We start from the raw sequence: 13,783 nt of genomic DNA on the forward strand, positions 1-13,783 counted from the left end.
AGGAAGCATTCAGAAACATTTTCTTATGTAACACAGACAAGTACATGTATCATTTTTGTTTTCACTTGTGCTACCGCCAGAGTATATTAATCTGAAAAGCTGTAGATGAAGAGATTTTCCATCCCTTCTAATTCACAGTGAAGGCTAGTCCCTGAAGGATTTATCGGACAACCACCAGCTCATCTGTTCTGCGTGGCAGCAAGGTAATAGTGTACCTGTGGCCAATCAGTAAAGCAAAAGGCAAGTCTTTCATGAAAACATGGACCTTTTTTACTACTCTTGTCAACTGTAGCACCAGTTCTGCTCTTCTTGAGACAATCTTTGCTCAGATTAGGAGTTACACAAGTAATACCCAAAATAAATCAACGTCTCACACCTCTGGTCTTATACTGCAGTTCCTGTGCTCACATGGTCACACAAGAATTTCAGCTTGTTGGAAACACAGGAACAAACCTCAGCAAAACTCAAGTTTCTGACACGCAGCATAGAAAAGTTTGGAAATGGGACCCTAATCACCTAGGTGGAAAAGTTGATGAAGAAAAATTTGGATCACACAAAAAGCGTACTCCTCTACTTCTAAGAGAGAGGCATTGAGTACACAGTTTACAATAGTCCTGATCAACAAAGTGGATTAAAAAAAATAAAATGATTTGAGGGGAAGTAGGATGACATGTGAAGAGCTTGCAGCGCATTCCCATCCCTCCCCACAAGCACAGATTTCAATTTCTTTTCACTTGCCTATATTTAACTTTTTCCAAACTTAAAAATGAAGGAACAAAAGAACAGAAAGCCAAAATAAATTTTTTCACTGACCCAGAAAATTGGATTTTGATCCCATTTGGAATACAAGGACATTTAGTTACTCAAGTTTGTCTTTTCTTCGAGTTGAAAAACGGCTTTTCCAGCAATCCACAGAACTGGTGCAGTTAGCACAGCACAGGGCTAGTCCTACTGACGGATGGAAAGAGAGGCATAGAGGTGGGCAGATATTAAATTGCAGTTTAATTTTTGTTTAAACTTGTGATAGTGACCTTTAATGACAAGCATCTGTAGAAGTATTGTACTCCACTAAACATTAAAACAAACCTCATAAAGGTGTTGGAAATCAGTGAGAATATGACCAATAAGGTCAAGCACAGAGATAATATTCTATCCATCTTCTTAGTTATTTTGCAGTGACATTTTAATATTATCATACTCTGAAAACATGCATTGTATGCAATAACTTTATTAGGGTCAAATAGATATCACAATATAGATTCATCCACCGAGTAGCCATAAACTGGTTACAACAATCATAGAAGAAACTAAGCTGTTTTAAGCTAATATGCTTTCAACATTACAGCTCATACAATAAGATTATATACTGATACACTTTTATTTAGAAATGCAGATGATCAGTTTGGATTAGTACATTGTGCTTCAGGCTTTAATTTCTGTCAATGCATCCCATATGCCATAGTGAGGACAGGCTGAATTTTCCAGGGAGAAATCAGAACTGGCTAAGAACCTGGCTCTGGCTATTTTCGGGTGAGTTTCTCTGAACTTGGGTTATTTGGTCAATCCAGTTACATTCTCCAGTGGCACCAAGCTAGCGCTCAGAGCAGCAACAGAACAGAGGGATATCTAACAATCTTTGAACAGCAAGGATAGAAAGACTGTCTTATGAGAAGAGGGTAGAGAGGAATATTTATGCTTTGTGAAGTCACAACAGTACATGCATTTTTCATGTTTTGCTGTACTGAGCAACAGGGCATCTTCAGGTGGTTTTATATACTGATATCTGCACCTCTGTTATCTTAGTTAAATAAATACCTTTGTAAACATATAACACAGTTACTTGGTCCTTATTCTCCACAGCTCACATTAAAAGATTCACAAAACATCCATAGAAATAGTGATTTATAGAATGAATACTTAGCTCAGTTAAATGGAATAAACATTGGTTAGGTACCATATATACTACTGAATGCCATTTCAAGGAAAAACATTTTTGTTACAAAGCATTCAGAACTTGGGTAAGCCATATATTCAACTCTGCAAAATATATAAAAGATGCATACTTCTTTTAAACGGACATTTAACAAAGTGTAGTGGCAGAAATTGAGAAGTTCCATTTTCACAGTCCAGACATTTGGTAGTATGAAACTGCTTATCCATGCACTAAATTACAGATGACTTGGTTAATTGAAATAATAGTAAAACCTTAAGAAACGGAAGATATAATCAAAACAAATGCTCCAAAGAGTCACAGACAGGCAGTTTTGAAAATGTTACATGCATGGATATACAGAATAATCAGTAGAAATAACAGTAAAACACTTCTGTTTGTCACCAAAATGCAGAAGGAAATTCAGTTATATTATGCATATTAAATACTACAGACTTGTGGCTACAAAATGCTTCTACCATCTCAACACATACAAAACTACCATAAAGTTATCTCTACAGAACATACTAGAACACGGACTCCAGGTCACCACCTGCAATGTGCAACTCCTGACATTAGTCAGGGGCTAAAAATGCCAGCCCCAGCCACGGGCCACCTCCCATCCACCTCAGAAGGTAGGGCAAGATCTTCAATCGACATTGAACACTGTGTTGTAGTATTAATTTGTGTGAAACCCTTAAAAACCTGGTGCCGCTGAAACTCTAGACCTGTTAAACGCTCTGTGTGTGAGGGATGTAAGAGCTTGTGCTGTGTGAAACCTTAGATTTGATTAGCGAAGGAGGTTGGCCCGCTCTGGCCGTAGCTCTGGGGCTGGCCGTAGTCACCCACCTGCCCGTAGGAGCCCGGCTGGTTGTAGCCCCCAGCCGGCCCGTAGCTGTCTTGGTTGTAGCCACCCTGGTTGTAGCTGCTGGACTGCTTCTCCATGGTGTCTGGAGGGTGCCGCTGGCCCGAGGAATGCCAGCCCGTCTCCTTAAACACAAACCAAATGTTGCCTGCCCACAGGATAAAGTTCAAGAATCCAAAGACCTGGATGGAGAGAAAAGGATCTCGTCACCCCACAGCTGTGGTGTCACCGCCCAGCCTGATGGTTGGGACCCTGCGTGGTCCTTGGAGAAGGCAGGGCTGCTCCCAGTCAGTCCTTCTCCCCAAATCTGCCAGAAAGGTTCCTCAGCTGTGGAGCAAACACCTAAATTCACCTCCTTTAGCTCTAGGTCGCTAGGTTAAGTGCGTTTCCCCTGCTGTTTTAGAACAAGGTTGGCATTTTCAGCTAATTTTTTGTTGTTTGTTTGAGAACATAATTTAGTTTAAAGAAACATTGAAAAGATAAAATGGGAAGGAAATATTTTTAAAAGAGAGAAATTAATTGCTCAGCTGACTTTAAATAATTTATTTTGTTCTTCAAACATTTTCTAAGTACTGAAATGACATTTAAACATGCCATTTAAACACAGAGACTGATTTATACTGCTCTTTTTTGAGGATTTTTAAAGGAATCTGTCAGGCACAAAACCTTTCCTTCCTTAAGTACAGCACAGACTTCTTTTCCAAAGCATTAAAGCTGGGCAGCTTACAAGCAAGCAGGCTGATGGACTTGCTTGGAAAGGCACGTTGCTTCCTCCAAGCTCCTGCCCTTCACACTCATCCCACTGCTGCTCCACAGCACCTGCTCTGAGTCAGGCTCTGCCTTTCCCTGCGGCAAGCTCCTATTTCCATTGATGGCATTTCAGCTAACAGGTTTACATTAGCTAATTTGGATCAACACACGGGTGAAAGAGATGAAAGTACATTTGCAAGGTAACGGTGAAAACAATCAAATCCACTTACAACCGAAGTGTTCAGGCTCGACATAACAGGACTGCGAACAGGCAAGCATTTGTTGGACTGCTGTTTGCAGGCTGACATCAGTAATAGCACCTCGTCTGGGTCGGTCGCAATCTTTACATCTGACAGTCCTTTAGCCCAAGCAGATGAGCCCACTAGCCACAAGAATGAGAAGACCACTGTCACAATGAAATCCTAAAAGACAAATCAGTTGGGAGCATTATACTGGTGTGTCCATTGAGAAGAAAAATAATGTTAAAAAATCACCAGAAAACTGAAAGCTTGCATCAGAGGAGAGAGAAATAAACAAATAAGAGCTTGTTATTTTGCAACAGGTCATGATTATTGTCATCACCTACAGCACTAATTTTCAGAAGAACTTGATGTGCCCTGTGGCTGCCATCAACATCTCCAGCCAGAGGGCAGCTTTACAAGCACATGGACAGTATGCAGGGTGCTGAGCTGCCTTGGGAATCTGTCTGTTTGGGATGTCTGGTGCAATTCAAAAATTCAGATGCCCAGAAAGGAGCTTGGCCCTCCTGAGGGCTGTGGGTTTCCAATGGGAATTGTTTCCACCGGCGGCAGCATCTGAGGCAGAACCTGGAACTGGCTAATCCTCAGCTACCAGATGAGGAGCTTTCTCACCAGCTACAGGTAAGGCCAAATGTCCCTGTTGCATGAACTGTGCAGCCGCTAATTATGACGAGCAAACAAATAAACAGAAAGCCTTGCCAAGCACAGAGACTGCTCAGCTCCCCTGTCCCGGCAGCGCTTTTGCTCCTAATCCCCATCGATGAGAGAAGAGGGGAGAAGGTGCGGCGGTGCCTCCAGGCTGCAGCGACTCCCAGCAGCTCTGCTCTGAACCACTCTGCTCACTTTTCCCTCGAAAGGCTCTCAGGAGCACGCACAGGCATAAACTTCTCCTTGTCTTGGCCAGAACAAGTGGCCAAGTGACACTGTTGCTGTGTGGGTTTGGGGGGAGAAGGGGGAGGAGGTGTGATTTTTCAAGCTTTCTTGTGTCTTGCTAAAACAGAAGAGCCTTTCTGCTGTCATCTCTCATCCCATCTGTCAGCCCACAGCAGATGGTGGAGGTGCCAAAGTCTAACATACCGCTGACTGCATTGCTGCGGCTCGATACCCCAGCTTGGTGGGGGCTGCTTCCCCTTTCCCCCTACAAAGTAAAGGTGTGCGAGAAAGGAGGAGAAAACGGTTGGTAAGAACACAGAATTTAGGGTCTGTATCCAAAGAAATAAGGGATCCTCTGGGAAAAATCAGTCTCCTTTTCTACAGACACCCTGGGGATTGGGCTCTCCATGGCACGAAGCGTGGACGCGAGCCTCTGCGATGGGAGAGGCAGCAGGAGATGAACCAGCCACTCGAGTGAGCCCTGAACAAAGGACTGCTCCGCTCACGCAGATGGGATTAAATTAAGCGTGCTTGGATGCTTCCCAAAGGATACATCCTTTTTTTAAACAGTGCCACAACTTATTCTCTGCAGGCCTGTGTCTGCCACAGCGCTTTGAGTTCCTCCGACCTCCCTTGGTGCTGCCCAAACAGGCCCTCTGGGAGGGCGTGCTGCGAAGGCTGGGAGCTGACGACTATCTTAGCGCCCAGCAGGACCCGGTGTAGGCAGAGGCACGTAGCCCACGGTGTGTTCTCTTCTCAGGGAGATTTCCAGCAAGAAAAATTATCGTACGCTTTGTGTCCTCGCACTAACAGAATGAGAAATGGGTTTCCTAGAGGCAACAGCTCAATTTAAAATATTTTCCTAAAAATTCCAGCTGGTAGAAATGCCAAATACTTGCTAAGCTATGAATTATGATGGTATATGCTTTTTTCTTGCAATGAGACTTGACGCGTTACGTACCTGGCTGCCAAGCCCACATATTGGCTTCCATCAACCCAATAAACTAGGATGTACGAGGGGTTTGGGGAATATTTTTCTTAAACAATAATGAATTATCTCTCAACATCACCACGCTGTTATGCTTTCCAAGTGAAATCAAGCTCTGGAATCAGTGCCTTAACAATAAAATAAACACAGTAGGTAGAAATTCAAGGGAGAGACAATTAGACCAAAACTAATGTAACACGGAAGATGAAACTTGCACAAAAGAGGAAAGTTTTAAACTGAGCAAAGCTCTCCAGGCAAGTACCTACAGCAGAGGGGTTCAGACCCTCTCTCCAGCTCACGCCGTCAGGCTCTTGGCTGGACCCATCCTGCTCACGAGCATCACTTGTGAGCTGCTCCAGCATTTCACGTAGCACACACTGACCTCGGTGCTGCAGTCTGAAGGATTCACACCACTTTAAAAACTGCAGGGACTAAAGCCAGGGTGGTCTTCAGCCACAAGCACAAGCCTTTCTGCTCCAAATGGGGCAGAGAGGTTGGAATCTGATGGTCTTTAAAGCCCCTTCTGACCCAAACCCTTTCACGATTCTGTGACTGGAGAATTTGCTGCATCTCTTCTGCACTGTGCAAGGAACAAAATATATGACGAGAGCAAACTTGTGTCTTCCCTATTTATTTTGAATCTTTGCTAACCTTCAAGCTTTGGCTGGGACTTGAACCTTTCTTGTTTTCAAGTGGGTTTGGATTCCTGGCTGAACATTTTCACAGCTCTGGGTGGAACAGAGTTACAAGATAATGACATGCTGAAAATAAAAGTGAATTTCAAGCTAAGCTGTTCTGTGGCTTAATGTTTATCTGGGGAATTTCTCCTTGGTAATTAAAGCCAGAGTGCCTGCATACTAAAACAAATCTAGCATTTGAATGTTTAATATCCCCATAGCATGTTTTTTTTTTTTTTTTCCCTCCTTTGGAACAAAGTAATTTTTGTAGCTGTTGTCTTGAAACGATGCCTACAGATCTCTTTGGTGTGTATTGTGGTATGGTTACTCTATTCTTCTAATTGTGAAGTTTCTTTTTCAGATCTCAGCTGAGATACTTTGGTCTGCCTACAGGTGCCTTTGGGAAGAAAGCAAAATAGGAACATGTAGGAGAAAGCAGAAAACAAGATTTAAAATATGCAGAATATCCAAGGAGGGAATTTTTAAGAGCTTGAAGTATTCACAACAAGAAAAAAATCTTGCTGCCTTATTCACATTGAAACTTCCTATTACCAACTTTGCCAAAAATGCCTAATTGGGACAATTTTATCCATTGTATGATTTAGAATAGAACTGTCAATGTGCCTTTTCCTCTCACCGTAATCAAAACATTTCTCTTTGCTATCAAGCCACCAGCTTTTGCCAGTTTCCTGACTTTGGGGCAGCAGTGAGAAGTGGATCCAGAACCCCAGCACACTGCATGCCCTCAGCCAGCCAAACCCGCCTGCAGAAGGCACTACTCCATGAAGCAGCAGGTGCCTTTCCCTGCTCTAAACATCTCAGCACTTTCAACAATCCCCAGGGAGCTGTAATGCATGTCCCTGCTTTCCCTGCTGCCCCGGCCAGCATGGTACCAGGCAGGACAAACCACTCCAAAACCTGGCTTTCATGGTCACACAGGAACCACCCCACCAACCCCCTCCACGAGAGCCCCAGCCTGGGAAAGCAGCCAGTGGCTGCAGGTGACAAACACCTTCTTACAATATAGCTCTTTTTTGGTAGCAAAACCTGCTTCATCTTTTCCAACATCACTTGTGCATCTCCCCAAGGAGCTTCTGAGCTCACAGGCAAGGTGCGCGTTGCTGCATCCCGGGGCAGAGCGTTGGGCTCCCCTTGCTCTTTGTTTGCCCCTTGGTCTGCACAAAGTCCCACCCTGGGTTTCCTGCAGAACCCAGCTTTGAGCCAGTTACATGCTTCTTGCTGCAGTCTGCAGCCCTGGGAGCTCTCTGACAGCAGAGACACGCAGGGCTCTTTGGGAGGCACCAGTGGTTGCAGCAAGGTCACAGAGCTTCGAGAAAGAGATGACAGAAGTGGGCTGACATAGCTCTTTGAAATGCAAAGAACTATTCAGGTTATTCACATTTTTGTTGGTTTTGTTGTTGTTGTTTTGTTTTGTATGTCACTAAAAAGAAATCAGTCTTTGTTTTTACAGGTGGCCCTCTATTCTTTGCCTATTTTATTTCAAGAAGGCAGGGCAAAGCAGAGGAAATTAAACATGTTTAACCAAAGACACCTCCAAAGAGAGAATTAGCAGTATACTTTACTCACTTGGTCCACAACATACATAAAGAACCAAATGGCTTTCTGCTTAATGTGATTATTCATGGGACTCCAGATGCGAACGACCTCATCTCCTTACCTGTAAGCATCTTTATGCACTGCAATAATGAGATTATCAAATAATCACTACAAAAATGAAATATCTCTTTCCAGGGTTATGTCAGTCACTTTTTTGACTAAATCACTTTACGCTTTTGTATCAGTTGATTGGATGCTAATCAAGAGATATACACGTATACACAACTCTGTTTTCCCTCTGCAACTTTAATCCCAGGTAAACTCTGCTCATTCCTTTAGGAATTGGCAATCCAAGGTCTTCTCTCAGATTTATCTATCCAGGATGAAGCCACCCAAATTGACCCTCTGTGGAGGCTGCAAGGCAAGATGAGGGTACACACATTATCTGCAACTGTTGCTCACTGCACAGTGCATCCTGACAGCCACAGGAGGAGCTAGCAGCTCCAAGTACTGGGAATATTTCCCTGCCATGATGTCTCACTCCTCTCTGAACATTAAAATATTTTTTCCACAGTTAAAGTGATGCTCAGCTGAGCTCTCAGCACAGGCAGTTGCTTTTCCCTGTATTTGTGTGAGCAAGGTGAATGCAAAACATTTGTAACTGAAATTCTCTCCATGAGTTTCCTGTGACCAAGCGGTCATTTAATTCTTCACAGTCATATGGTCTGCATTCAGTCAGGCCTGCTGCAATTTGGGATGCATTGATAGTGCTTTACTGCCTGTGCAAGGGATTTTTGATTTTGTTTTTTCTCCTCTCTCTACTTCTATCATACTTATTTTTCAAATCCTGAGAAGTCGTCAGGAAGAAAGGCAGCCAGCTCTGAAAGGGCGCAGCCGAAAGGCAGATGCCACCCCAGACTGAGCAGCTACCAAGCCAAGAGGAAGTAGAAGGCCTAAAATGGGAAGGGTTTTAAATACGAAATTGTGATCAGGCTCTGCAGCAGAAGCAAGGACAGACAAAACCATCCCCAAGCTCATCACTAAGAGACAAAAACCTGGTAGCCTGGCAGCAGAGCCTGACCCACTGATCTGCTCTACTTAGGAGAGACGAGAGGACGGCTCTGCCTCCCTTGCTGATGCGCTGGGTGACTGCTAGTGTGGCTCAGGCATGCACAAAGTAACCCAGATCTCTGCAGAGATTGTCTTTGGCAGGAACAATCTCTATCAAATATCTGATTTGTTACAGGTGTGATCTCATGGGTGCTTCACTGCAGGGTGGCATCTTCCCAGAGCTGGGAGATGCATCGCCTGCCTCCCTTACACAACACATTACATCCCTCAGGTGAGCCCTGCAGCCCTGGGGAGATGGCTTGCACTCTGAGTGTCCCTTCACTCTTGAATCCCTTCTGGCTCAATCTGTTTTTTCTCTGCTTTAGGTCCTGAATTTTCCTTAAGTCTCCACTGCACAGGACCTACTCCTTGCCCCAGGCAGGCTGCAGATGTATCCAACTGCTGCAGTGGGCAGCCTCTGAGGAGACCACTGGGGATGTGATCCAGGTAAAGAGGTTTTTTGTTTTGTTTTGTTTTGTTTTGTAAAACAAACCAAAGCTGGCAGCACAGAGGAGATGCTAGAGCACATTGGACTCCCCTCCTGGTAGGTGTGACTGGACATAACCCTAAGCACCTCTTAGCCTGGCTCCTGCCCCAGCAGGAGCTGCTTTTGCTGTAGGGCACAGAAGCATCTTTATATTCAGAACAAATAAGGTCACTTAGGCTTGGTTTAAAGACTGGAAAACTGCAAACAGCGGCTTTGGTAACAGACACCAGTTAAATTTAACCTGTAGATTCAATTACAATCCATTACACAGAACAAATTAAATCAATGCCACGCTGAAGCTGTAGCGGATTGCAGCGTGCATCCTGTGACAAACACAACTGCAGCTGCTGTGACAGGAAAGTCCTAGACAATGGCAAATGGCAACATCATAAGCTGACATATTAGTGTTATTTATCTTGTTCCTTTTTCTATTATGCAGGATAGCATGGCTGGTCAGAAAAAAAGAATTATTTTCCACAAGAAAGTTAAAATGGCAGATCTCTGCAACTAATCCCTTGATGAGGCAGTTTGAAATGAGATACTGAATCAAGCAAAGCAAGGCACTATTTATTTACTGTTTCTGTAGGGACCCCTTCATCTTGCCCAGTTTACCTCTCCTTTTACTGTGATGATTTCCCTTCCTTCCTCCTTAATTCTTCAGGGTGAGAGGGAAAGTCCCAAAGACTTCCAAAGGAAGAGGCTTCATTCCCTTTAATGCAGACTGAGAACCTTTACTTCTGTATCAATTCATCAGTTTCAAAGGATGCAACCTTAAATTACTCACATTTTCTTGCAGCAAGAAAATCTCTCAAAACTGCCAAGATTACCTTCCTACAGTTTTATCTTCCACCTGCTGTTACTGGAGCTATTTCCTTTATCAGGTACAGACTTTTTGAGTTGGTGATTTATTTTCCTTCCTATTATGTTTTTCTGATGTTATTTTTTGGTGACTTTCAGTCATTTGAGAAACAGGTCTCACCCAAATGCCTCATTTCTGGGAGTGTTAAACTTCATATTTTCTGAAATAGAGAATCAACTTTTTCCTTAGCCAAATCTTGACTAAAAATTCACTTTCTGTTTGAATTGCTCTCTTCACACCAACACTCGAGCAAGGTATTTCCTTTCCTTTAGTGTAACCTTATTCTCATGGTCAAGGAGGAGAGCATTCCCTCTAGCAGCGTGACGTGCCCCTAAAACCTGTGGATGCAGGGACCTGGCCAAACTTCATGCAGCTGAGGATTGGAGCACAAGCAAGACCAAGAGGTCTGTCACAGGTCACGATGGATTAAAAGGTAAGGGAGATCTCGAACAAAATAGCTGTCATGGGTTTTACAGCCTTGATTTATAAGAAAATGAATACATATCATTACTTGTTTCTTGTTATGACCCTTTCAGAATCAGTAAAAACAAAAATAAAGGCACAAACAGGCACAGCTTGATGGGTGCATATAGTGGTAACTGGAAGGTGAGGAAGCTCCTAAACCAGCACTGAGGCAAATGCGCTGGGTGCTTGTGGTAATTCTGGAAAAACAACCATGTAATTCTTCAAAGAAAAGTCAATCAGCCGCACCCAGCAGTAATTGCACACTTACAATTAGAGGTCCCCTGTTGTTTTCACGGTACTTGTTCTGGAAGAAGATGTAAACCACGGTGGCAGCCAGCGAGTAGAGGAAGGCAAAGACCGCGATGGTGACGAAGAACTCCGCAGAAGAGGAGAAGTCCCCTATCAAGGAGAGCTTTTCTCGGCGCTTCCCTTCACAAGTGGGAGCATCAAAATTCACTTGATGCAACCTGGAAAATATTCCAAAGAGCAGCAGGTGAAGCACAGAAATAGAGAACCATTACCTGAATAAAAATACATTGATATTTGCCGTTTCCCTGTCTCATTCCTGATGCGCATGGATCTCCTGCTTGAATAACTGGCCCCGAGAGCAGTCTCGTGGGCTGTGCTCTTTGGGGCTGCTCATACACGTGAGGTTGCTTCTGGGTGAGACCCAGAACCTGCACACATGTTTTCATCAGACTTTTAATCAATCTGAGAGAAAAGTTGCAGTTCCAGTGGTTTGGTACAACTCACCTGCTCTGGGGCTTTGCCATGGCAACAACTGAAAAAGGGTGACACGAGAAGTCATTTGAGTCTTGAATTCTTACAGTCAAGGAAAAAGAGAACAGGTCTTATCTTCTCTATCAGTAGCATGGGATACCTACTTTTGGAATCTCAAAACTCGTGTAAAACAGTTTAATGCACAGCTACCAGTAGCTGTTGGGTCGTGGGGCTGTGAGCTGTACAGAGCCCTCTATGCTGAAGGTTTTTAAAGCCAAGCTGCAGCAAAAATACACAACTCAAGTCAAAGAAACAGCCTGCATGCCTTGGTTTTAGCAATCAAAGCTTGTGTTCACACACCGTTCGCAATCAGCCACCACGCTAATAGATTTGTGGGTGTCTGACAGCTCCTGCCAGAGCCTTCTTTGCTCTAATAATTTTAATTTCTGATTCAGAAAGAGAAATGGGGTCCCTTGGGTGTATGTGAGTGTGTGCTTTGGCTGGTACCACTGCGTGTCCCAGATTAGCATCAGTGGGGACATGGGGCCTGATGAGGGATCTTGCAGTTCTGCTCTGAGCTGGGAGAGCAGAAGAGACAAAGCCAGCAGAAAGTCAACATCAGCGATTAAAGAAGTTATGATCTGGTGCTGAGAAAGGATGAGTCCTTTTGGGAGACATTCTTCTGCTCAAGGGCAATTAATGTGCGCAGCAGCGAGCCACCGGCGGCAGCAGCTGTGAATGTATGACTAAATAAAAAGTTTGGTCCCTAGGGGAAAACAAAGAACCCGCGGCAGGAATCACTGAGGATGGATTAATGGACATGGGAGGATTGCATGGCTTTTATTTCCTGGTCCGAACTAAATGTATCCAAACGTGTAGGCAGAACCTTTTCATCAGTGGCTGATGCATAACGCCAGTTATCTGCCTCGGGCACTTCCCTCCCCGAGCTCCTGTCACTGTAGTAGCGTGGCGTGGAAGCACGAAACGTGTGCCTAGATCACGGAAACAAGCAGTGGCTGCCTCGTCTTCCCTGTGAACGCAGCCAAGTCTGATGAGAGCTGCACACGTGAGACTGATGCCTCCGAACACATCCAACAGCTTCCTGACGTGGCTGCAAAGCTCTGTGGCATCAGTGCACGCACGGTTTTTTATTAGGTCTTGTTGCCCTTTCCTAAATGTGGAGAAGAGGAAAAGGAAGGTTTCCTAGTGCCTGCCATGCCCATTCTGCAACCTGGAGAGAAAGTGGCTTCATTTCAACCATCGCCAGGACTACAGAAAGGCTTGAAATGCATGATGTGATGTGGGAAGGCCAGGCCGTGCCGTGCTGATGGAGCCGCACGGTGCTGTGTTACCACCTCACACTGCAAAGAGACTTTGGAGACTTGCTCTGGCCCTCAAGTTACTGTCACAAACACCACGGAACCAGGCTGAGCTACGTTAAATACAATCCTACTGCTCTGGGGAACAAAGCAATTCTGACTATATTTCACCATGTAAAACAGATCTTTAGGGTAGTTTTATTCTTTTTCCTGGAGTCTGACTATATTTCACCATTTCAGCCCTGCCCCTTGGGCTGCCCTTGATCACCACAGCCCCATCCTGCCCACCACCACCAGCCTGGCTGCAACACAGCAAAGGAACCAGCACCACTTTCCTTTTCCATTCCCTATTTTCTGGGCTGCATCTTAGTTCTGAATCACGATGGTAACATCTTACTCTTATCTTCCCAGCGGTGCTTTTCTGGCCAAGCATCTGTCAGTGATACCAGGTACCTTGTGATCACAGCAGAACTTTTCCATCAAGTTATATTTATTCACTAGCTTTTCTTTTTAGATTTCTCTAGCCTCTAAGAGTATGTGCGATAATTGGTGTCTCTTGGGGACACCACACCTCTGCCCAGACAACTGAGATCTCGGTGCAAATGACCCCAAAATAATCCATGACACAGACCTGGGAAGAGGAGGCTGTGGCAGGGATGAGGGAGGCCCTGAGGCAGTGATGGAGGACATTGGCTTTTCAAGATGCATTTTGAAAGTTCCTTTAAGACAGAGGAGGGTCAGTGATAAAAAGTCTGGGTTTACTAATCAAGTCTTCTTTGATCTGGAAGCTCGAATTTTTCCACCAGTGCTGCTGAGTCAGCCTTTCTGGGGGCAGGACTGCTCGGTGATGACTCAAAAAATTAATTGCCTCTACCTCTGCCTCCCACTTTCAATGTGATTCTACCCATTATGCCTCCTATTTC

The 13,783-nt window shown here is 44.4% G+C and overlaps 1 protein-coding gene across 3 annotated transcripts in view; it reads right to left on the minus strand.

Annotated features, from left to right (window-relative positions):
* Window positions 1-979: 979 nt before the first annotated feature.
* Window positions 980-13,783, minus strand: part of SYNPR (synaptoporin) — a 90,679-nt gene continuing 77,875 nt past the window's right edge. For all 3 annotated transcript variants that reach the window (XM_068694381.1, XM_068694379.1, XM_068694380.1), the window contains 3 exons: window positions 11,090-11,288; window positions 3,776-3,967; window positions 980-2,977 (listed from right to left, as the gene is read on the minus strand). In XM_068694381.1, the coding sequence (XP_068550482.1) occupies window positions 2,711-2,977; window positions 3,776-3,967; window positions 11,090-11,288 (658 nt within the window). In that variant the 3' untranslated portion in view covers window positions 980-2,710. The remainder of the gene's footprint in view (window positions 2,978-3,775; window positions 3,968-11,089; window positions 11,289-13,783) is intronic.

The sequence above is a fragment of the Anas acuta genome, chromosome 11, assembly GCF_963932015.1.
Source record: "Anas acuta chromosome 11, bAnaAcu1.1, whole genome shotgun sequence".
In the NCBI taxonomy this organism is placed as follows: Eukaryota; Metazoa; Chordata; class Aves; order Anseriformes; family Anatidae; genus Anas; species Anas acuta.